This window comes from Aphelocoma coerulescens, chromosome 12 (assembly GCF_041296385.1).
Source record: "Aphelocoma coerulescens isolate FSJ_1873_10779 chromosome 12, UR_Acoe_1.0, whole genome shotgun sequence".
In the NCBI taxonomy this organism is placed as follows: Eukaryota; Metazoa; Chordata; class Aves; order Passeriformes; family Corvidae; genus Aphelocoma; species Aphelocoma coerulescens.
In genome coordinates, this window is record NC_091026.1 from 10,083,398 (window position 1) to 10,107,202 (window position 23,805).

Genomic DNA, 23,805 nt, shown 5'->3' on the forward strand with positions numbered 1-23,805 from the left:
AGGCACATAAGGTATTTGTTTACATGCCATAAGCCTGAGGCATCTAGGGACAAAGGGTAACAAAAATGTGCACTGAAAATTCCTGTGATTAACCAGAAAACTTTTGGAAATTTATTTTCATACAATTATTTCAGAGCACTGTACTGCAATAAACAGAAATTTATGCTGAACCAGATGCTTTACTCCTCTTCCCATACACCAGAACAAACTGAAGTAATTGTATACTGCATTTGGAGGCACTTCTAAACATGATCCAGCCCTACTGAAACTCTTACTCCATCACACCAAATTTCTTTAAAAAATAGAAATTCCATTCATAGAGACAGCTTGCTTTTAGTTTTGGTATCAATTCACAGAAAACTAAGTTTTGATTAGGTAAATTTACAAGTATCAAACTATTCAAAAATACAAGTTACTTTCCTCTGCCTTTTTTTTTTTTTTACTTTCCATACAATTTCCTGACAACACTACAATAATTTCCCCAGCATTGGTGGCAACATCTACTCTACAACTGCAACAGCCTTCAGCTTTGCTTACTGCTATGTAATTGGGAATTGCACATGCACACCTGTGTGTATAGTGAAAATATAGTGAAAATATATCAACAAGTAAAGTATTTTAAAAAGCCAAAAAAACCCTCATTGCCATGTGTTTGGGGTTAGAGGCACTTGTCAAATAGTATCAGCATATCTCCTGCTAATAAGAATAGTTTAGAAATAGAAAAGCATTTAAAAACCACACATGGGGAGATTCAAAGTCAGATGGGAAGAAGGCTGTTTAGAAACCCCACATGCCCAAGATACAACAGGACAAGCACTTTGCAATCACACCCAGGTCAGCAGTGCTTTCAAAGCACCGTAAAGCACAGTCTGCATATACAAAACGTAGATTTGGTTCTCTCTCCTCTGTACTCTGAATCTTGTTCCTTAGATTCTTCAACTCAAAATCTGACCCAATAGTTATGTCCCCCTATATCCCTGAGCAAAGATGTGCTGCAGTTTCTGTAACCACTAAATAAATATTGTGTGTATATTTTAGCTTCCCACTTCAAAACAGCCACATTCCCACTCATGAATTTCCCTGCACTTCACTCATCACATACCTCAACTAATGTGCCTAAACAGGGCTGTGTGCCAGCCTCTACTGTGCCAGCCAGAGCCATATGACATTATATAAACTTCCATCATTCCATTCTGCTTTCCCTAGTTGGGGAACATTTGTCATCTTCAGCTAAGGAAAATTCCTAACACTTTCTTTTTCTGCGGAGTGAAACAGACTTAAGGATCATAACAAAAGTTGCAAGCCCATAAGCTAAAAAAAAACCCAACCAAACAAAAAACCCACCACAAACAAACAAAAACAAAACAAAAAACCTCAAACCACCAAAACCCCACCCCCCACAACAAACACACCTAGCCAAACACACATCCAACAGTTCTTCACCTGGATATTCTGGCTTTGTATTATCCTACCTGAACTCCAAGCAGCTCTTTAAATTGAAAAGCTTAATTACAGGAAAATATTTCTCTACACATGATACTTGCAGATATGAATTTGGAATTGCACCTGAGTTTCTGTAAATCTTTTCAACCTCTTCTCATCATTTTTGCTAGATGTGCTAGTATGTTTAGAAGCACACTGGAAGGGAAATGTTGGTATTTTTGTTCAACATTTTGTTACAAATTACCTGTTAGTATTACTGCTCACTTACTTGGTATTTTCCAAGGTCTTCTGCATTTTCTTAGTCATCTTCTCAATGGCACTCTGTCTCTTCCCCTCTGGAAGGAGATCTATTTTGTTCAGAACTACCACCATCTTCTGGCAGGCAATTTGCCCAATTACCAAGCACTCTGCTGACTGTGTCTGCATCCCTTTTGTCACATCTATCACAAGCATCATTAAATCGATAATCTGGGCACCTGGAGGAGAACTCAGAGTCAGTATTGCCACAGCATAAAAAGATTAAGGATCATTTTCTCAAATAGTTTTCATTTTAAATTGTCAGCATATGTACAAATGCCCAGAAAGACAAACAAAACACGTGTCAAAGTAAGCACTGAATGCCACAGCTCTTTTGAAATTAAGACCTTGGGAATTTAAGCTATTATAGGCGATCATTGGGTCATAAAAACCAGGGAAGAATATGATAGTTCAAGTCTAAGGCTGTTATCACTGCATTTAAAAAAATACTATGAAAATTAAGCTTGCAGCAACACAGGCATGACATTTGCCTCAATTAAAAACTATAATCTAAGCAGCTAAGCAAGAATCTGATACAGCAAAAGAAATACACAGCAACACTGCAGGGAGCTGCACTCAGAGCAACCCCAGCAAGGGCCAACCACGTACCCTACAAAAATATCCACAAACCTCAGTCCCTGCCTGCTTACCAGCATTTTTCTTTCCAAGTCCAAAATTTGATAAAAATGAAAACAGTGATCGCCACGAGAGACAGGTTTATCCAAAGCCTAAAGAAATTCTTGAGTCCCTCAATGTTAGGAAGAGGCAATTTAAAACCTGCAACATATCATCATTCACTTCCCATTCAGATCCACATAACCTGAACATGTAATTTCAAGCACAGGAACAGAGATCTGATTCCTAGATCGCTTCGTGGAAAAGCTCCTACATTTTAGGCTGAAGTTACCTACCATGCTTATGGATTATTTTTATTTTTCAAAGCATTGTTGTCATGAACCCATAATCTTTTGATTGAAGCAGCCTGAATTTCATGGATCTAAATTAGTTTTCAAGGAAGATCTGATGAACATTGGGCCTTCCATTAATTACATTCAGAATTTTCTTGTTCCATTTGAGGTAAGTGAAACACTCTGAATACCAAAATAGAAAAGTGCAACAGACTTTAAATGTTGAGAAAGTTTAAACAAAGAAAAACAGAAATTAAAGCTGAACTAACTACCAGAAAGTCATATGCCAAAAAAAGCACATTTTGAAAGATGATAAAAGCTAGAAATCATGTAAAATTCCAGCATTCTAACTTAAGTACTTTTAATAATTGCCTTAAGATCAGAAGAACAAGAAATCAATACAACTGTTCCTTGTTCCTTCGCCCTCTCCAGCCTTCCTCTTGCCTTTTTTTGTTTTTAAGGCTTTTACAATGGCTGTGACAACAGCTACCCTTGTTCTTAATTCCCATGAACTCAGGATAGGAAATCATTCCAAGGTTGAAGTGCATGGGTGAATGAGCGGGTGGGAACTACAACAAGAAAAAAAAATTATGGTTACAAATGACTATTTTAACCTACCAGAGCTTTCATCTTGCAATAATGAATGTTAAGCCCTTCAGAGCACTAGTTGGATAATTATGATATTTCCAGTGCTCCTGCAGAATCTTCTCCAATCATTTCAAATATCTCTGCCTGACAAACTGAAGATAGGCTTTATATCTTCAAAAGTAGTTTGCATTTTTTTTTGTTGTTTTGGGAATTGTATTGATTTAGAGCTTGCTTAAATTGCAACACAAACATCATCAAGACTGTACAAAAGGCTCAGACTTTATACACCACCCAAGTGCAGACCTAAAGGTTAGAAACCAAGGGAAACAAACAGCATGAAAATAGTTTGAATGGGACAAAGCACTTAAGAATCAGAATGGATCCACTTCTGTGAATACTTACAGCAGGGCTGTTCTAAACTTAACTATAAACTTAACTATAAACTTAAAATATTTTGTATTACACTATTCTACACAGCTGACATCCTGAATATGAATGGAAATAAATAATTAAAACGAAACAATCAAGTCCAGTTCTTTATGAATACTATAAAAAGGATATTCTGGTAACACAATAATGCTGCAGCTTGAGTCGTACCAAACATTATTGTGACTACTAAAGCACAGCAATCCTCATGCTCCAGAACTAAGCCAAAGCAACCAGAACCAAACCTGGCCTTGAAAAGGGCAGCTGATAAGAGCCATTATATACATTGTGGTATCTTTCCCTCCAAAAGAACACAAAATCTGCACTGAACTGTAATATGTAGTTTCAATAAAAGGGGCCACTTTACCTTGAAACTCTAAATCAACTGCTTTGAATGCATTTGTTATAAAGCAAATGCTTGCAATTGCTGTATTTATGAATCTATTAGCAGCACTTTAAAAGAGCCATAAAAATCATCAACCCAGTTGCTAGAAGGTCGAGAATGTCTGCCTCGGGGCATTGCAGAGCAACGAGAAGATGAACAAAGAAAAATAACTGTACAGTCCACGGAAAAACTCCAGAAACACCAGAAGACACACCATGACACTCCAGACAAAAAATACTTCAAGTCAAAGAAGCAGCAGCACACACAAGTTCACAAACACTGTTGGCACAATTATTGTTCCTCCTCTGAAGCCCCAACGTGCTGACTGGCCACAGCTCTGAAGAGATGGCACAAGATGGGACAGAAGGCATGGCAGGCAGAGCTGGCACACAAGCAGGGTGGGAAGCTGCTGCCCTTCAGAGGAGTCGTGGAGCCAAGGCAAAGATCACGACAGCACTGACAGAAATACTTGAACTGCATTCTGCCCAAGGCATGAGGATGTTTTGTAATGCTTTGTACGTGTCTACTTGTGCATAGGAGTGTTCAGGTTTACAGGACCCTTGAGTAACAAGGCAAAAAAAATATGCTAAAATTTAGTTCCTCAACTTTCCTCCTTGAGCTGTTTAATAAACCATCTTTGACAATTCACCTTCTTCCCAGTCCCCCATCTTCTCCTACACAGTTTTACATTTTGTTTTATTCTAGAACCCATTTCCTTCATTGCCTATCGTCCATGCAGAATAGTTCATTAAATACTGAAACAAAACCACCTAGAGAAGTGTACAAGGATTCACCAACATCACATTTCAAATCAGGAAAATTGGCAGGTTATTTGTGCCAAGATGACAAAACTGTAACGCTCCCCCATCTACCATGGAACAGTCATTCAGTACATTTTCTCCTCCTAACATATAAATGGCAGTAGCAGACAGAATATGTTTAACTTTATATTCACTACTTAAATAATCTCTAGTAAACAATCAGTTCACCATCATATCAGAGTTCAGTCAACAAAAGGCAAAATATTTCTGAATAATTTTCTACAGCTGAGAAAGATTTAACTAGGAACAGTGAAGTGAGGATGGATTATGTGAGCATTCTCATAAATACAATCTCACTTGGAAAGATTTTTCAATTGGGGCATAAAAATGTTACAGAAATACTCTGTGGAGACTTGAAAAACAGTAACAAGAATAAAACACTTGAAAATATTACTCACACCTGCACTATATGACAACAAAATGCCAGCCATGGGTTCTTGTGCAAAAAGAAGCAGAAGAACTGAAAGAACAAATAACTGAACTCCTTAAAAAAGGAGACAAAATATGGGCCTACACAGTTAAGAACAGTGATAGGGAAGACATTATGGATGATTTGAGTATTCCTCAAGCCTTCAGAGGAAGAAAACGGCTTGAAATTACTTTGAACAAAGCAGAGACACATGCAAAGGACAAGTCTGCATACAAGGAAGCACAGCAATCAAAAATATTTTATCTGCACTGAAGCAGGTCACATAGAATCAATGAAAAAGTTAAACTAAGATACTCAAATTATTTCTACTACAGAGAAAATGGGTGTAACCTTTTATTTGCCACTTCATCTATGAAAGACATGTTCAAGAACATTTAGAAAGATAAATCCTGACGTGTGATTTCTCACTTTTCTTGAAAATGAAAGATCAATTATTGGAGTACCCTTTGTGTGATGACACACAGCTCAGATGAAGCCCTGTAAAAAGCAAATGAAATAAACTAGTTGTCATCAGAAAACACAAGGGGGTGGAGAAAGATGGGAATTATATTTCAAAGATAAGCAGCTGAACCACAGCAAAAATAAAGTAGATAGTCTGAGTGAAGAAAAACAAACAAGAAAGATAAAACATGAACTGAGAGATTCTGGATGACAGCCAGATACAGGAAAAACACAAGACCAGCAGCACAGCATCACAGAGACTGCAAGTGCCAGCTAAACCTGGAGGCAGCAGCACTCATTTGTGCCACAAAAGTGACAGGGAACACAAAACTCAGAAAATAAGAAAAACACCTTCACAGACAAGATAAAGTCCAGCTACTGCTTTGAACATACAACCCATGCTTGCTCCTGAATTTTGAGGAGTATCTGATTATAGAAAGTCATCAAGGAAGTAATTTATTACTCTTTACTGAGGAGATTAGTTGAACCACAGATGTCAGAGGTTATGACAAATTTCCAAAGAGCAGAACTCAAGCTTCCCTAAAGTGGCCATCAGCTCAATTTCTTCACAGGAAGAGCAAAATGATACCACTTGCAACATCATTCCTAGCTAGCTCTCACTCTTGGATCCTGAAAGAGCTCACCACCTGCTGCCTGAGTACACTGAAAAAGAATAGTATGCATTTTAAAAGTATGTATCGATGAACTTTTAGTCTTTAAGAGAAAATTCACTGCATTCTCTACATTTGCATTATTTAGTACAATATCTCTTCAAACCTTTGCTGAAACAGCAAATAAGGCCTACCCAGAGTTCTAGGCAACAAGGCTGCAGACCTTCATCCCCTCCCATCAAATTCACTCCTCATAAACGTGTTTAGTGTCACACACAATTAGTAAAAACCAGCTCTTACACCAGCGCTCACAGGGAAACACCATGGGAGTACCCAACACATCAGACACATTTTCCAAAACAGTAGAGCACTGTAACTGCAATGCTTTATTCTGGAACAGAACATTACACCTTAAATAACAAACCTCCTTCAACCTCAATCACAGAGGCTGCTGTGGTTCTGTGTGTTACATGAACTCAGAGCACCTTCCATTCGTGCAGCCTGTTGCATGCTTGTAAACTTTATACACCAACTCCCAGACTGAGCTATGACCCTACAGCAAAATATAACATTAACACTAATTTAGAAAAAGAAGACATTATTAGATCTAGTAAACCAAACAAACAAACCCCCAAACACTTCAGCCTCATGTATTAGTTTATCAGCTCCAAAAACGTATTGCTATTTTATTATACATGCACTGAGCCCATTTTCAGAACCATCCAGTTATAATCTCCAAGCACTAAATTAGCGACCAATTCCTTACTGAAAAGCCCACCCCAAAAGGCATTTTCAACAAATAGGCAGAATCTCAGTTGTTTTGTCTTTACCAAATGTAGATCAAGAAGATGAGAGCATTTTTAAGTTGTATTATTTTGGCAAGCATAACTAAAGTATTGCATTAGATTCCCCATAATACATCAATATAAAGCTGATTTGGCTTCAAAAGGTAAAACCTGGTGAGTGGAGGGAAGAAGAGGGGATCAGGTCCCTGTGTGAACAAAGGGGAGGTTTTGCATGCCACACAAACATGGAACACAGACACAGATTCTGACTGGTGGCTCCTTTAAGCTACTGTGTCCTGTCCTGTTTGTGGTAATCTTTTTAGCTGACTTTGCACAAACAGTGCAACTCTTGTTCACAGGCAGCAAAAGGAAGCAGAAAATGGAATTTGAAATGTAAAAATAAAATAATTGTGGGCCATGAGCTATAATTTGATTTCATGCTCTACAAGGAAATGAAAGAGGACTTCCTTAAACATACTTTTTTTTTTTTTTAAAATATGCTTTTTACCATGTTAGGATTTCCTCAAGTGCAGAAGAGAAAATAGGATTGTTGAAAATGTACCGTTCTCAAGTATCATTGCTACTCAGGGGCAAAGCTCTGTTTTAATGTGCACTTCCCATTCTGGGAAAGAGGAAATTCTTCAATTAATAAACCGGGTGGACTGAGGCGAGTTTTTAAGGTTTAATCAATTTCATCTGCACACGGGATAAAAAGACCAACTATTCTACCATTTTTACCTCCACTATTCCACTTTCAAAAAAAAAAAAAAGAAAAAAAATGAAATCAATGTTTTATTTTAAGTTCTTTGAGGTTAGTATCTCCTGTCTCAGGAAATATTGTCTATATCATGCAGTGAGTAGCCAGCTTCCCCTTTCCCAGCCCCCTCCCCCCGCCTTTTTTTTGTTAAGAAACCTTATTCAGAAACAACTAAATTATTCCCTGTTTCCATATACAGTTACACCCCAGGAGATGTTACAAGTCACACAGGATTTTGCTAGTTACCTTAAGGGAGGCACTGTGATGAATAAGGAAGATGTTTTACAGGATGTGGAATCTCCCAAAATTCAAACAGAAATAGGAGGTGTGAGGCAGGGAGAGGCATGCACTCAACTGGGGTTTTACATGAATTTACATTAATTACACATGAAGATACCTTCTGTAAAGCAATGCAAATCGTGGATCAAAACCGATACAACTCCTGTTAGGAAACACTTTGAAAAGAAAAGGAACTCATGGAGTTCAAGCATCCCACCATCATTTCCGAAGCAGCCATCAGCAGCTCAGAGCACAAACAGGGAGCTGTGCAGCCTCAAACTCAGGATCACTTGTAATATCTCTGATAGAAAGCATCAGACTGGCAACCCACAACACACTTCTGAGTGCACAATAAAGCTTAAAATTAGAAGCATTATGTCATTGCATGAATTCTCTTCAGATGAAAACCAGCCACTATGGTTGGTCTGTAACTGAGAGCTGGAAAGGGAAAGAAGTGTGGCCATAAGGGCATAATCGTAAGAAGTCCATTTCTAGTATGTCAAATAACCCATCTATTACAGTTATTTATCTGTAAATGAGAGTTCAACTCAACTACAAGTAGTAGGTGATAACTGCTAATAAGAAATAAAAGGTTCTTTTGCAAAAGACATCATACAAGAATCCCCTTGAATATACTTTATACTTCATCTGCCAGAAGAAACAGTGTGCCATATTGTTCTGAAGAGGACAAAGGCACAAATGCCTCTACCATATCCTTTGTCAAGTCATCCAAGGATCTATCTTGTTTGAATAAGTTCTAACTACATGTCAGAAACAAGTCTGTGTTCTTCAAAGGGAGGAAATGCCTGTAATGATTGAGTATGTCAATAAGCTTGATCATGCTGAAGTAGCATGAACAAAGCTGATAAAGCCTCTATGAAGGTCATGCTAAGAAAGACTGAGGAATATCTTCCAATAATTTATTATATGCTGATCAAGCTATTGCAATATTGTACACAGGATTAAGCTTATATTAAATGGATGAGTTATTGAGAAAAAAAAAAATCACAAACAAACCTTAAAGTGAAAACGCTCTCAAAAAACACAGTACAACACAGGAATAAAGAAGGTTATCAAGAGATCCTTTGCAAGGATTTACAGAATGTAAGGAATCCCATGTTGCCTTCAGCCTCTTCAGAGGAAGGCCAAAAGCACGAGCCTAAGAAATGTCTGAACACCTTGGTAGTTTCCACCACTTATGGAAGAGACACTATTTTTAAACAAGACAAATACTGGATGCCCTTATTGCAATCTGACTAGATTCACTGGTTAGACACACATTAAATTTACACATAATTTTGTAAAAAACCTAAAATTATAGAGAAACCTCCCTCCAAAGACTTCCAAAGAGAAATTCACTACTAAAGAGAGATTGCTATGAACCTTTTTAATTAAGGTAACAAATTAATTTCCTACACTTGTCCTCCCCTCTCCCCAACACAAATGGAAGCTAAGTACACCTCACCTCCTCCCAGCCTGAGCATAAGCTGGAGCAGCAAAGTAATGGCCACTGCTAAGGATACATCCTTCTACAGCCAAGGAAAGGCAGCAACTAATATCCTTCACTTCCATGGTAAAGACAAAACATGCAAGGGAAAAAGGCATTTTTCCCCATGTGGTTTCAAGCCAGGGCAATCACACTTTATTTTGTTCCTGTGCTGATCTACATCACTACCTGTATATAGGCAGCAATCTAGAAGCAGTTGTCAGTGAAGCAGAGCAGTGAAAAGGCTCTGGCACCTGGTCGTGGAGGCTGCAGTTCCTTGAGCTGGGAAGTTCCTGCTCCCAGCTTTGCTTCCCCAGCACTGTGTTTATTTAGGCCTCCCACAGTTCATGGAGGGTCTGATGAAAGGCAAAGTTGAAGCTCAGACCAGTCAGTTCAATCCAGCCACAGCCAAGAGCTCTCCCTGAGACTGGCGAAGTGGCCCAGCTGCTGCAGGGAGAGCCAGAGCTGGCACAAGGGAGGCAGCAGGACCAAAGAGCCAAGAGCTGCCAAGAGAAAATGGGAAAGAGCAAAGCAAACCTCCTGTTTCTAGGGACAGGATGCTGCTGCAGGCCAAGGGGTTCATTGAACAGCAGCCTGAGGAACTACAGAGAAACTTTAAGCTGAATAAACAGTCCACATATTGTTAGGAAGAACTGAAAGAAACTTAAGCACATGTGTATATACACAAAACTAGTGCTATTACTTCAGAAAATTCTGAAAAGATACAGTCATTATATGCTGTTCAATGCAAAATTGTTTTACGTTTAGAAGCAGCAAAAAAAGACAAAGTACTAGACTTTGCCTATATACAAAGTAATATTGAAATTAAATCCTGTGTTTTGATCTGGTCACTTTCTGGAGAAGGAATCTTGAAGTAGCTTCAAAAAAGGAAACAAGACAAATGCACTCAGGTCCTTCACATACAACTTCACTTACAAAGAAAAAATCCATGTTAACAGCACACAGTGACAAACAAACGAAGTTGAGTGAAAGATGGGAAATAAAACACCTCCAATAAAAGAGCACAATCAATTATGTAATTTTAAGTAGCACAATTCAAACTTAGTGCTGCTAAATAGCATTTGTCTTTAGACAAATAAAAATACAGCTTTGATATTTACACCATTAAGATTTTTAAAGCTACATCCAGCTAGATGAAACTTCATTTTTAAAATAAAACATTTATGATTTTATCCTGTGTAAGGAGTATTAAGATGAAACTTAAAGAAAGGGACACTTTATTCCATCACTGTCTTGGGGTGGCCAAACCGGAACAATCACTGACTTTCTTGTTTGTTCCTCCAAAACATTCATTTTGACTATTTCCAAAGAAAAGGTAACAAACCACATGGGTGACTACTAGGGTCTGGCATTTAAATTCCTGTTCTTTAAATAAATATTTCTGTTGAAAACCAGAAAATCACCCCAAATGAAAATCCTATAGACAATGAGGGGAGAGCAAAGCAAACAATCCTTGCCTTGTAACAAGAAATGCCATGTAATACATAGCACGTGTAAAAATGGAGGTAAAGCACCATATGAGAGAAGACGTCATCCTTCTTCCATATGTACAAAAGTCCTTTTCTGTAGTATCACCTATTACTAGATCTGAATTTCTATATTGACAGGGCACAAACTGGACAGAGTCCAAAACAGACCTCTACTTATTTTAATGTTGAAAACATTAACTATGGTACAATTCAAGAAAGCCTACATATCTTGGAAGAGCAACAATCATTCTGAGTAGACACAGATGACTGCTACAAAAAAAGGTAGCATTTGCTGAATTACACAACACCATGGTATTTCAGCTGCATTAATTTCTTTCTTGGCTTGAAGTCGAAAGTGCATAAATTGTGAATTAGTTAGCAAACATTAACTTTTTAAAGTGTCATTCATATATATGTATATGCAAATACAGACACCAGTAAAAGCTGAGAAGTTAAATGTTTAGGATACTGCACAAAACTACAGAGCAGTTACTTAGCATTTTAGACTGAATGTCACTATACAGCTCATCAGCCTTGAAGTACAATCAGGGGCATATAGAAAAAAAAAAAAATATTTCATACACTTGAAAGCAAAAGAAAGCACAGAAGAAACCAACTGGGTTATTACTATCCAAGTTGTAAACCTGGTTTGTCCAGGGGTTTTTTGTTTAGTTTTGGTTTTTTTGCACTACCTGCCTATATTACCCCTAGCAGAAAAAAGTTCAGTTTCGTATTTTGGAATTCAGGCTATAAATTATTTCAACAAGAAACAGTCATGTCAAGTTTCTAGGTTCCCAATGTCATACAAAAATGGCACCTGTAATTCCACCGACTCATATCAAACTCAAACTTAGAAATTTGCAATGAAATGCCCTGCTCCTTCTGCCTGGAGTTTTTTAGTTAATAAAACAAGGTTTCTGAAACAATGTGACAGTAAGCTGTGTAATAAATCAACACTTGACATTCATGCTTCAGGAGAAAAGGTGCAAAGTAGAAAAAAATGGATACTTGTAAAACCCTGCTTTGACCTCCTCAGACGATATTGTGTGCTCAGGGTTCTAGTAAGCTTTCCTAGGAGCCTAATGAGTGATTAGGTCAAGTTTCAGACTTGTTATCCAGAGGTATTTTGTTTTGGTATCAATGCCACGTGTGTTTTAGCACTGCTCTGAAGAGTTAAATGTAAGGTAACATTACACTTGGGCCTTACATAGTGACCATAAATGGTCCCTGATGGTCCATAAAGTCTTTACTATAAACACTGAAAAGCAAACAGGTCAGAGGACCAAAACCAAAAAAAATACCCTTTTTATAGTCTTGACCCATATCAGCTTTATGTTTGCTCTCTACAAGATCTCCTGCCAAGTTTCATGAAAAAAGAAGTAATTATACTTGCATGTTAAATACGTTGCAAAAAATGTAACTCCAAGTATGACCATTCTGTCCTTTGCATCTTTCAAAGATTACACACTATCTTTGAAGCTACTTCCAAGACCTGAAAGAGAAAACGGTGGCTTAGAGGTATAAAAAGAATCAAACCTCTGGAAGAACTGCAAAGGCACTGAACCTGCACCAATGAGGACATGAGCCCATCCCCAGTTCTGACTGACTTCCACACATGTGGAGCCTTCTGCTCCATCTCTCATTACTCAGTTCACACCACACAGAAACAGACTATTCCCAGCTTCAAGAATGCTGCACCTGAGATTTCTCCACTAACTGGAGTGTGGAGACAAATATTGAGTGAAAGCCTCTGTAGTACCTACAACCATGGGAATTCCTGCTACATCCCTGATACTACAGGATCCTCAGGCCAGAGCCGACAGTAGCCTATAGCAGTATGCCTTTTACTACGAATGACAACTCATACAAAATCAGGTTCATACCGGAAAGAGAAAAGTAGTACAAAAATTACTGGAATAACTCTATATATTTTCCAAGATTGTTTCAGGGAGAGATGCACATAAACAGCCACCAGTGCACATATTTTCCTCCAAAGGAGTGAGCTGCTTCAGTAAGTGAATTCTTGTATTAGCTTTTCAGACAATTTAACACGCTGATTTCCAAGAACAGACCAATTGAAATGTTTCCTAACCAATCTGTTCATATTTCTGTCCATATTTGAATCTACTATAACATACAGGCCCAGTACTGGACTCAGAGAGGGGGCAAAACCAGACTCATGAACAATAACTACAACGTTTCTATAAATTCTATCCTCTATCAGTACTATTTCACACTCAGCTCTTCAACTTTTCAAGCTCTTTTAACATTCGTACAAGATGGTATCTTTCCATTAGCCTATCTAGGATTCGATCACATCCATGCCCCCATGTTGCAACACAAAGAGAACCAGCACATCTCAGAAATCCTTACACAAGCAATACACAACTTCAGTACTTGATTATCTCAGGATAAAAAGAATGTGCTATGCTTAATGACCAACTAGTTTGTTTTTTCCTTCCCATAGGACTGGAGAACTGTTACTACAGGGCATCTATTGCCTCCCTCTGGGTGCTTTGGAGAATTACTGAATTACAAACATCTTGGAACATCTGTTAGAATTTCTTTAAGCATGTTTTAATCAGTTTAATATTAGATGACAAGGAGACTTTTTTGCTATCTTTGTGTTAACTTCTTTAAGTCCTGCCTAGCCAAAGGATATCTCACTGTAAATTCTTGTTCACTCTTCTGCCATATCTTTGAAAGATCAGTCTAAGGAAAAGTTCCATGCAGCAGTCATTGGAGATAAGGACCATCACACAGGTAGACAGACCTGAATATACACTCAGATATGCAACTCCAAACTTCCAAAACCTATAAACAGCAGTTTGCATGCAGCTGAAAACAAGTATAGATATGAAAGTTGTACCTGAGAGATACTGCTGAACCACCTTGAAATTCTTGACTCCAATAAACTTTTCTCTACTTAAATTCAATGTTTTTAGGCCAACTACTCTGAAAATCATGAAATGCACTAGAATCCCCAAGACACAAATTATCACCTTGATCACAGAGATTTGCTACAGGATTCTCCTCTCTCCACCCCTCTGTCAATTCAAGGACATTAATCATATAGTGCACCTGCAGCTTTAGATACCTCAACCACCACCAGTAATAAATTGATTTAAAACCTTGTACAGATCAAGAGCACGTTTCTACAAGACTAACAAAAAAAATTTTCTTCAACAATTCTGTCACCAAGTCATCAAGTCCAAAATTAAAACTCCAATTCATCAGATTCGAAATCATTACTCTACAAAAAAAAAATATAAGTGTTCCATACAAAGCTGAAAAAAAATTATGTGATTCTGCTCTTAAATTGTTGCAAGCCCTAAGCTACCTTGTCTCTGTCTTTGAAATAAAGTAAGCAAACGTCTTGCACCCTGCACTAAAGGAGCTTGTTTTGTATTAAAATCCAGTCCTATTATGCTTTTTACAACACTGGATGCAACACGCTGTCCTAACAGAAGAGTTATGGTAGAGTATGGGAAGATTCCTGCACAGGTCTCAGATGTGCTTCATCTGAGAATGTGAAACAATTTTTTTTTTTTTTAAATTAACAGTTTACATTTTGCCTTTTTTTTTTTTTTCTTCTCTGCTGTCCTGAAAAACAAAATAAAATTGAAGATTGCTAGGGGCAATGAAAAATGCATTCTTTAATTTTCTCTTCACCCTCCACAATACTGAAATAACATCAGTCAGGGTTATAAACATCTGTAATTGCCAGGGGAATGTACAATACATTCAGAAACTCCAGGCCCACATATCCTGTAGCTCTGCACTTCACAAACAAAAGGTTGGGGAAAGAAAGAGGGGGTGGGGTACAGGGAATAAAGGCTTAAAGATTAAAGTCACAGGCAGAGACAGACGGCTCCGTTTTTTAATAACTGAAAACACGAGTTGTGCCTGAATGTGCTCATTGTTTTATGGCAGGGGGGAGAGTCTCCGCATGCTGGACTGGCTGGCGACAGAACTGCCTTTGCATCAAAAATAAGATTTGCCAAAAAAAAAAAAAAAGACACCAAACCCATGCCCTAATTTCCCCTCTTGCAATGGTTAATGATGCTTTTAGGTAGCAAACAACTAATTATCCCACCTTACCTTTATTAAATTGGGGAAAACTTCATGACTGGAAGTATTACCTGATGGAAACAGTGTAAGGCACGGCTGCAGAGATGGCTGAAGGTTTTATGCTGTGAAGGAACACAGACTATGAACAAGAACAGTCATACATAACAAATAGGCACATCTAGGGAACAACGAGCTTATAAATCAAATTCTGATAGGTTGTTCACACAATAAAACCAGTGCTGCAAGGCTGAATTATGGTATAAGCAGATTTTTATATGGTTTCAAGAAGTTTAGCTGTCATGAGGAAGTTCTTAAGTCCTTACTTTTTAAAAGCATCAGCAATACTTTTAGTGAATGAAAAGTTTCATGAGCTGGGTTCACTTCAGTCAATAAAAAATGCCATTAGCTTAAAATATTGCACTACAGCATTAAAAAAATCGCAAATATTTCTTTTAGGTTTTAAAGTAATTTTTCTCTCAAAAATTTAGGAGTACAAGCACTTGCACACTACATGGCTATTCAATATCCATGATTACAAATGTGTATTATTTTTAAATTCCATAATACTAATTTTTCTAATCCAAATAATCTAATACTTATCATGATCTATTTCACTGGAAAAATTTTTTCAGGTTAGATCCCTCCCACCAGTGCCCAGGAACCCATCTTAAGGTCAATGCAATGAGGACAGTTCCACTGCTGGGTGCCAATGAACCACAGGTAAACAAGCAGCCTCAACAAACATACGTAAACAAAAAATATTAAATCATTATTTCGGTTTTATTCTAATCTAGCCTCAGATGTTACCATAAGAGAGCTTTTGTTTTACTGTATTTTTTTTTTTACCTGCCAACTTTGCTTTAAATATAGACAGAAAGGAGATAATTCAACAAGACAACGGGCTCTTTCATCTAAAACCATGAAACTCCCAGTCAAAACTTCTTGGGGAAGCCTAAAATAAGGAGCAGGGAGGCACATAACAGGAGTCAGTGAAAAGTACTCTCCTGCCCAAAGCAAGCATGCTGTGCTGGGAGAAATCAGTGGCCACAAATATACAGCTCCTCAGCCAAAAATGTCAGACCTGGAATGCTCCAGCTATCATCCCCTCTTTGTTGATGCAACACTTTTGCATCATCAGCCACTGGATGTCTTGTTGAGATTAAAAATATCGTGGAGAGTTACTGTCTGTTTAGCAAAGAAAAAAAAAAGGACAGAGTCCATGTCAGAAAGGGAGGGGAAGGGAAAAGCTGAAACATGAGCTCATAAGCATGATGTGGAGGATAAAGGCAGGCTTTGTTTTACCTCATTCATACCAAGTATGAACAAGAGACTCATCACTGCTTTGAGCTTGAACTGCAAAATTTGTTTTGTATGCAGCACTGCAAACTTTTTCCTCGTGTAACTCAACTACTCCTCTTTCTCAAAAATAGCTTTTGCTGATGCTCTGATCAAGCATTTAAGCCTAGATGAAACCTGTATAATAACAGACTCTCATTCTGCCCACACTACACATTCTGACACTTCAGAAGCACCTTCAAAGGCATTCTTACATAGTAAAGACCAGCCTGGGTTATACCACTGATGTTGCCCTGAAGTTCTTGTGCACTCAAACAAAGTAACTAAAATTAAAATATAGGACTATTTAAAAGAAAAGAAAAATCACTTGGAGGACACACTGGCTATCTAGCCACACTAAGAGTGAGGCAACAGTTATTAGACTGGAGATACTTCTTTGGGCTAGAAGTATTAATTCTTTTTAAACTTTCAAATGCTGAATTCAGTTCAAAAATACAACACAATGTTTAAAAGGTACAGTCTTTGGAAGATTAGAGGTAAAAAAAAAACCACCAGAAAATAAGCCTGTCCTCTGAAAAAGACTACCCACCAGCGCTGTCCCTAAAAGAGCTGAAGGGCAATACCAAAAGGCAGCACAGGAAAGCAGAGCCTGGATTCTACTTTCGTGCTCCTAGGAAAAGGCAAAGAGGGTGGTAATTTACCGTGTACAACCAAATTGTACATGAAAGTTTAGAACCAGCCAATTAAAGCTAACATTATGGAATGGAACTGAGGTCCGAGTGGAATGCGTTAGACACGCATTCCAGACAACGGCTCCAGAGTCCGCCTGCGAGGCGCATACTGTACAAAGTACAAAGGGTCAAGAAGTTCCTCTCAAAGAGAGCCCCAGCTCTGACCAGGAGCCAGGACAGCTTGCCCAAACCACAGATGTGGTGCCCAGCTGCAAAGTGACACCATGGCTGCAAAACCAAGTCATCACCTGCATCGACAGAATGCTATGGAGAGAGTTAGAAAATTTGTCAATCATGAAAGGGCAAATCTCACTACAACTGAGAATCAAATAGAGGGGGATAACAGGGAACAAAGAAGACAGTGGATCTGGACGCTGGAGGAGAGGGTACAGTCCCCTACAACTAACAGCAATAAACATGCCTATTTCAGTCAAAATCTCTTACATAAGTCTCTTTCACACACTCAACTACAGCTTTGCATCTCTTAAACAGGTCAATGTAGAATGAGTAGAAGAGTTACTAATACCTAGTGGGAAGTTGGAAGACAACTACCTCAAGTTACCAGGACTATATTACATTTTGCCTTAGAGTCTTCTGGACATTGGAGCAGGGTGAACCCCAATTTTGATGCAAGTTTCTTGATTTCTGTGACAGTAATGAAGAAAACTGTTGCGTTTGTATTCCTGCTGCAGAACATAACCAAACAGAAATACAAAGAGAGAACAATTATGTTACTTCTTGGGTCATATATTTCAACATACAACTCCACACACATGCAAACTGGGAAATTAATTCAACGTCATAATCCAAAATTCTGTGAGACTTCTATAACACTAACACTCTAACTTCCAAACCTTCACCATCTCCAAACACCAACAACAATTATAATCTTTACAAGAACAGTATTGGGATCAAGGATGAAAAACAGATTCATGTAGAAAAAGTAAGGTTGTTCTCAAGAAAGACACCCTGCAAACAATGTCAGTTTTTATGTCAAGCTTTAATTTCAAGCACCCATATTACTACACTGCTGCAGCAGTACAGCATGCAGAAAGAAATCTCAAGCAAATCAGTCCCAAACACATTAAAGATGCCAGTTCTCAGAAATAGATTACTTTCATTCTGTGCAGTGTGCACAGATAATTAGGGCCATAGTAACCAGCAATATTTTGGAAAACGAATTTTTCTGGACACATTCTAGGCAGCAGACAGTTATCCTGACTTGCTGCTATGCTAAGTATTAGGTGCCTTGCTAATTTCAAAATTTCAGTGTAAGGGTAGCTGAAGAGTTAATGCTGCCATTAAATTGTTCTGGCTAAGGTTTTAAGACTTTGTACTGAACTACCAAGGCAAGTTTTTGCATGCAAAAATCACCATAAACTTACCACTTGAAAACCAAAGTCAAAGCAGTGATCTGCTAGTTTCTTCTCAGTTCACTTTGAGTTTTCAATGTTTGTGCACAAAGGCTGTAACTTCTGTTTGTCTTAAAAGATAAATTGGATTCACCACTCAAATTTCATTAAAGATTTATTTTGTATTTAGTTCTCTGGCCTTCAGTCCATGGCACACATCAGGCCCTGCCTAACAATTCACTACCTAAACATGACAATAGCAAGCATTTTGCATAGTTTGTCATTCCACTAAGTCACATCACATTGTGCCAGAGTCCCTTCTCCGAGGAGGCCATTATTGAGCACATGGTACTATTTCATACCTCCTGCCAGGCCAGCACAAGGGCTTCTGACAGTATATTTATTTTTATGTAAATTTTTGCTGACTAGGATTGCACAAGATACACACCTCATTTCAGAGCAGTCCTAAGGGGTCAACAGTCATGTAAATCTCCCATCCCAGTACTTCAGGACAAACCAAACTATATCATGTGGATATGCTATCTAAATTGCCAACACCACAAAGCACTCCAGAAATTGCAGGGTGTATGGCATTTGTGTTTCACATTACTACGTTCTCCATATAATTAATAAAAGTCCACTAAAATATAAAAGGTGATGCTCACCGTAAAGGAGGAAAGCTGTGCAAAGTTTAATTACTAAATAAAACTAGGCACAATACTTGCCAAGATTAGAATTTATACTGTGCTAAGAGGGGCTGGAATTTAATGATCTATAACCACACAGAGATAAGAGACAGTAGCAATGCCTGAGTAAATGTTTTCCATAGTACTAATAGGAGGCAAGGCGAAAAATCTAAGTTATCAAGATTTATAGCCAGGTGACTTCTTAAAAAAAATTTTACAGCAGAGTGAGTGCCATAAAGATACTCTAAATTTCACTGGTGAAGTATTAGTTTAAAAATAAATATTTTAAGTACTTTGAATTATATACTTTATTGTTTAAAATTAGATATTCATGTGAATGAAGTTTTACAGCCAAGGAGCAAAATACAGACCTGGTCTGACTTCATATTGGTTTGGACCTTAATCCTGCAGTCTCTCTTACTGAGTTCATTCCTACAAGGCTACATGGGTTCAGAACACCCAGCTGGGCACTGAACTGGTACTTCAACGCTGCAAGTGTGCATGGCACTTCACAGATAAACACAAAACAAGGCCCTAGGTTTAGAAAGCTCACAGACTAAATGTAGAGCCATTGCTCCCTAAAATAATGAAAGTATTTTAATCTGTGACACAACCGTGTTATGTTATTGCTTCAAGTTTTATACTTAGAAAAGCATAGATCTTTGTGAGGTGAACATATAGAAACCATCAACATACAAAACCAGGCCCTTTATCTCTGAAAGCCCTCATAAATAAAGGAAAAAAGTTTTCAATTACATATTTTGAAGAATTTCCAAAAGCGAAGTTGTTCAGCACAACCCTACACAGAAATTTCATAAGACAGCTCAAACACTATATACACCAGAACATGATTATCTAATCATAGATATTTCAGTATAATTCAGAGCAAGTCCTTCCAGCATTTTCTCTAGGATGAGTGAACAACTGAATAAAATACAAGTGTTGACACAAAGCTACAAGCATTTTACAAGCAGTAGTGGCAGTTTGTGTAAGCTAAGTTTGTGAGCACTAACACCTGTGGGTTAAACAAAACATCACTCAAGCTCAAAACCTTCAAAGGGAACAGAACTGTGACAAAGGAGGATCATCATAAGCAAAGTACAGCAGGTTTCCCAGTTCTGCATCCTACACCCACCTCCTGTTTCACTTGATGATTAAAAACCACTTTTTTCTCACAAATCGAAATTTAAATTTTCAAGCTAAAACAAAAGCTGACAGCATCCCCAGGGAAGTGGGAAGAAAGCCTACAGAAAACAAAGTCTGCTCAGAATACACATAGCTCTGCCAGGCTCATATGACCAGCTCTCAGGAATGCTGGCACTGCTCAAGTTATTCACTGGAAATAAGCAACAAGCAAGAATCCTGGATAAACAAGAAAATAACATGGAGTGCAAAGCACTACTGCTGCTACTCCAAAGCTGTAACAGTAAATTTGCATTTAACTGCACATTTCAAGAGAACACCAGTCCCAGCAAAAACCCAAAGAGCAGCAAGTGCAGGCACTGAGCCATCACTCTCTAGCTTCGATGGGGTGCTAGAAAAGAAGTGCCCAGAAGTCCAGTAATGTCATCTGTCCTTGCCAATCTAACCTCTGTGACTAAGAAAAGAAATTTCTAAGCATGAATACAAAACAGGATCAAAAGTATATCAAGTATACAAAGAATATTTAAAGATTACACACTCCCCTCTTTCACAAAACCCCTTCCTGGATGCTTTTGCCTTGTACGAGCCTTTTTTATACTTTCCATTATTGCTTTTCACATTTTCTTAGGTCTTCTTTCCCATTCATATCTTGTAGACTCAGAGAGCACAATAGATTCTAAATTGAACTTCCTGACAGTAAGAACTAGATTTACAGAACAAGGGATGGAAAACTCAGAATGAGAATTTAATTTCAAATGAACTTAAATAAATATACTTCATTTGTTATCTAACCAGTTTGGCCCTCACATCAAATGATGGAGACAACTGTTGTTGAAGAATCGTATAATAGTAACGGAAGAGAAATACAATGGAACTTTATTAAGTATATTCTTACTGACAATTTACTGTAGACTTAAATTAAATTTTGTTAGAAGATTTCCTTAAAGTACTTCCAATAAATTATTTTTATTAATTATGTTTAAAATGTCATAGTTAATTTGCTTTTGAGGAAAAAATTATCTTGCCATTTTGGAAAAATATAACATTGAAATAAAGCATATGAAGAGGGGAAAAAGGTATGTAGGTACATAAAATGAAATAGTCTAATGACTGGCATACACAGAAGAAAAAAATCAAATAATCATAGAAATGGATACTTAATTTTTTTCCTCCCTTAATAAAGTAATAATGGCATCCATTTACATGCTTTTTACCTCTAGTGTCCTGTTAAAAGCAAGGTATACATTGGGCCTGGGGAGTGACCTGAGACACTACAAGAGGGGAAAAAAGGTTTTAAAACAGTTTTCTCATCTGTAGTTACCATGTTTTAAACATACCTCATGCTTCCTGTTACTCAGAAAAACAAGAATTCAGTGTACAATGAGAAGATTTGCCTGTCTCTGGGACCTAGATTCTGTTGGTCCATGGAAAATTGAATCACAACATCTCAAAGTACACAAGTTTTAGGAAAGGCTTTACCAGCAAAATGAAAGCTTTGAAGTTTTCAGTCCCAAGAGAACAGCAACAATCTCTTCCCTCTGCAGAAGCACTGGGCAGGCAGAGAAGCCTATTTCACTGCAGCTCTGTTAATAAGCTGGAACTCAGGCTTGGATACTGTTAAATCTGGAAGCAAACCGATCAGATAACTTTAAAACATGTAAACAGAAAACATGAAACAAACAGAAGTGAAGCAATGTGGGTTATCAGCAATCCAACTCCCCCTGCCACAAACCACCGTAACTTTCAGCCCAACAGGGCCCACTTGAATTTAACCCCAGTTATGATACAAAACAAACAAGGGCAGTTCTTAAAATCGAGATCCTTTTCTTCTCCCTCTTATTCATACAGGGAAGGACACCATATAAACATCAAGAAATTGGTTTTCAATCCCATTTCACACCATGTTGTCCCTCCTCTTCTTCTTCCTTGACATCCCTTTAGGTAAATAAGGTCTTTTAACTCGTATCTGGAATTGCCAGCTTATAAACATAGAGAAAAATCTATTCCAAGTACAAGCTTCCAGAGCAGCCTGCTACAGAGCTTATTCCCCCATACCTGAAAGAGGCACACCATGAACCACTGATGTTCAGCAGACAAAGCCTTTGCAGATGGACTTCAGAAAGGAATTCTAAAAGTCCAAAGCAGTGTGAAAAAGAAAACAACAAAAAAAAACCCCAAATAAACAAAAATCCCAAAATCAAGCCTCGTTTTTTTTTTTTCTTTTCCTAAAAATCAGAATAGGTTATCATTTAAAATTATGCCAAGGCTATAAAGCCCTCTCTACTACTTTCTTTCGTGTTCTTACATGGCAAGAAAAAAAATCTGCTGAAACTGCTTGGCATCAGCCAAATTCAATAAACCAACACTATCTCTAACTGTAAATGCATCACTAAGATAAATGAATGCATAATTGAAGAGTACTAATCACTCCTTAATGAAATGCTGAAATCACCAAGAAAGAATACAGCCTTGGTGATTAAAGCTCAATTTTTTTAGGTGATCACAGCTAACAGAAAGAGAGATTAGAACTCATGCATTTGAAGTATTTTACAATTATTGTTACCACTTAGCAGAAAAACATATTTTCCAGAATGTATTTAATTTTGAAAAACTGGCTGGATATTTTGCTGACCTATTACAAAATCACATTTGCCACCTATAGACTATGCCTGAGCTTCCCATATTTCCATCCTGACTTAACCACAGAACTCTACTCTCATGTCAAGTTCTCATAAATGGCTGCTTGCAGCTGCACTCACTTTGGCTGCTTTTACTGCATCTATACTGTACGAGGCTTCTGACCCAGAAATTAATTTGTTACTGCTAGAAAACATCAGACTCCACTTTAGCATCCTCTTAGCAGAAACAGATTTTTCATTCACAGAACTTACTTATCCCACTTCTGAACAAACAGTGCATAAAGGGGAACTGGGACAAAAGTGTAACTCTTTCACATAAGGCTTCTAAATGGACTAACATCTTCAAAATGAGTGCATTTTGATGATTTCATCGTGTCATCCTGAAAATTTTCAGCATCCAATAACAACAGTAAATGTAGGTACACTTGAGATGCTACAAAATTGTTAGCTCTCCAATAGAAAGTGAAACTATCATCTACTACTAAAATAAATATTAAACGCTATCACCTCAAACATTCTTGTAACTATTTTGTTCCAACTGTTCTTACAGGAGCTCATCAGTTACTGCAAAAAAATTTAAAACAGTACACAAGCCTTGAAAGGATAGTCAACTAATTTAAATTTCACATTAGTCATTTCTGGTTTTACCTAGGATTGACTCAATTATATGCAAGAACATAACAAAACATTCCATAAACCTGACATCACTTTCTATGTGATCTGTTCTCTTCCTAGCTACA

At 37.7% G+C, this 23,805-nt stretch overlaps 1 protein-coding gene across 4 annotated transcripts in view; it reads right to left on the bottom strand.

The window, feature by feature from the left end:
- EEFSEC (eukaryotic elongation factor, selenocysteine-tRNA specific) overlaps positions 1–23,805 on the bottom strand; it is a 122,753-nt gene that overhangs the window by 86,648 nt on the left and 12,300 nt on the right. For 3 of the 4 annotated variants that reach the window (XM_069027717.1, XM_069027720.1, XM_069027719.1), the window contains exon 2: positions 1,712–1,919. In XM_069027717.1, coding sequence (XP_068883818.1) covers positions 1,712–1,919 — 208 coding nt within the window. Of the gene's footprint in view, positions 1–1,711; positions 1,920–2,651; positions 2,812–23,805 lie in introns of those variants that run through there. The other variant, XM_069027718.1, reaches the window with a different exon arrangement.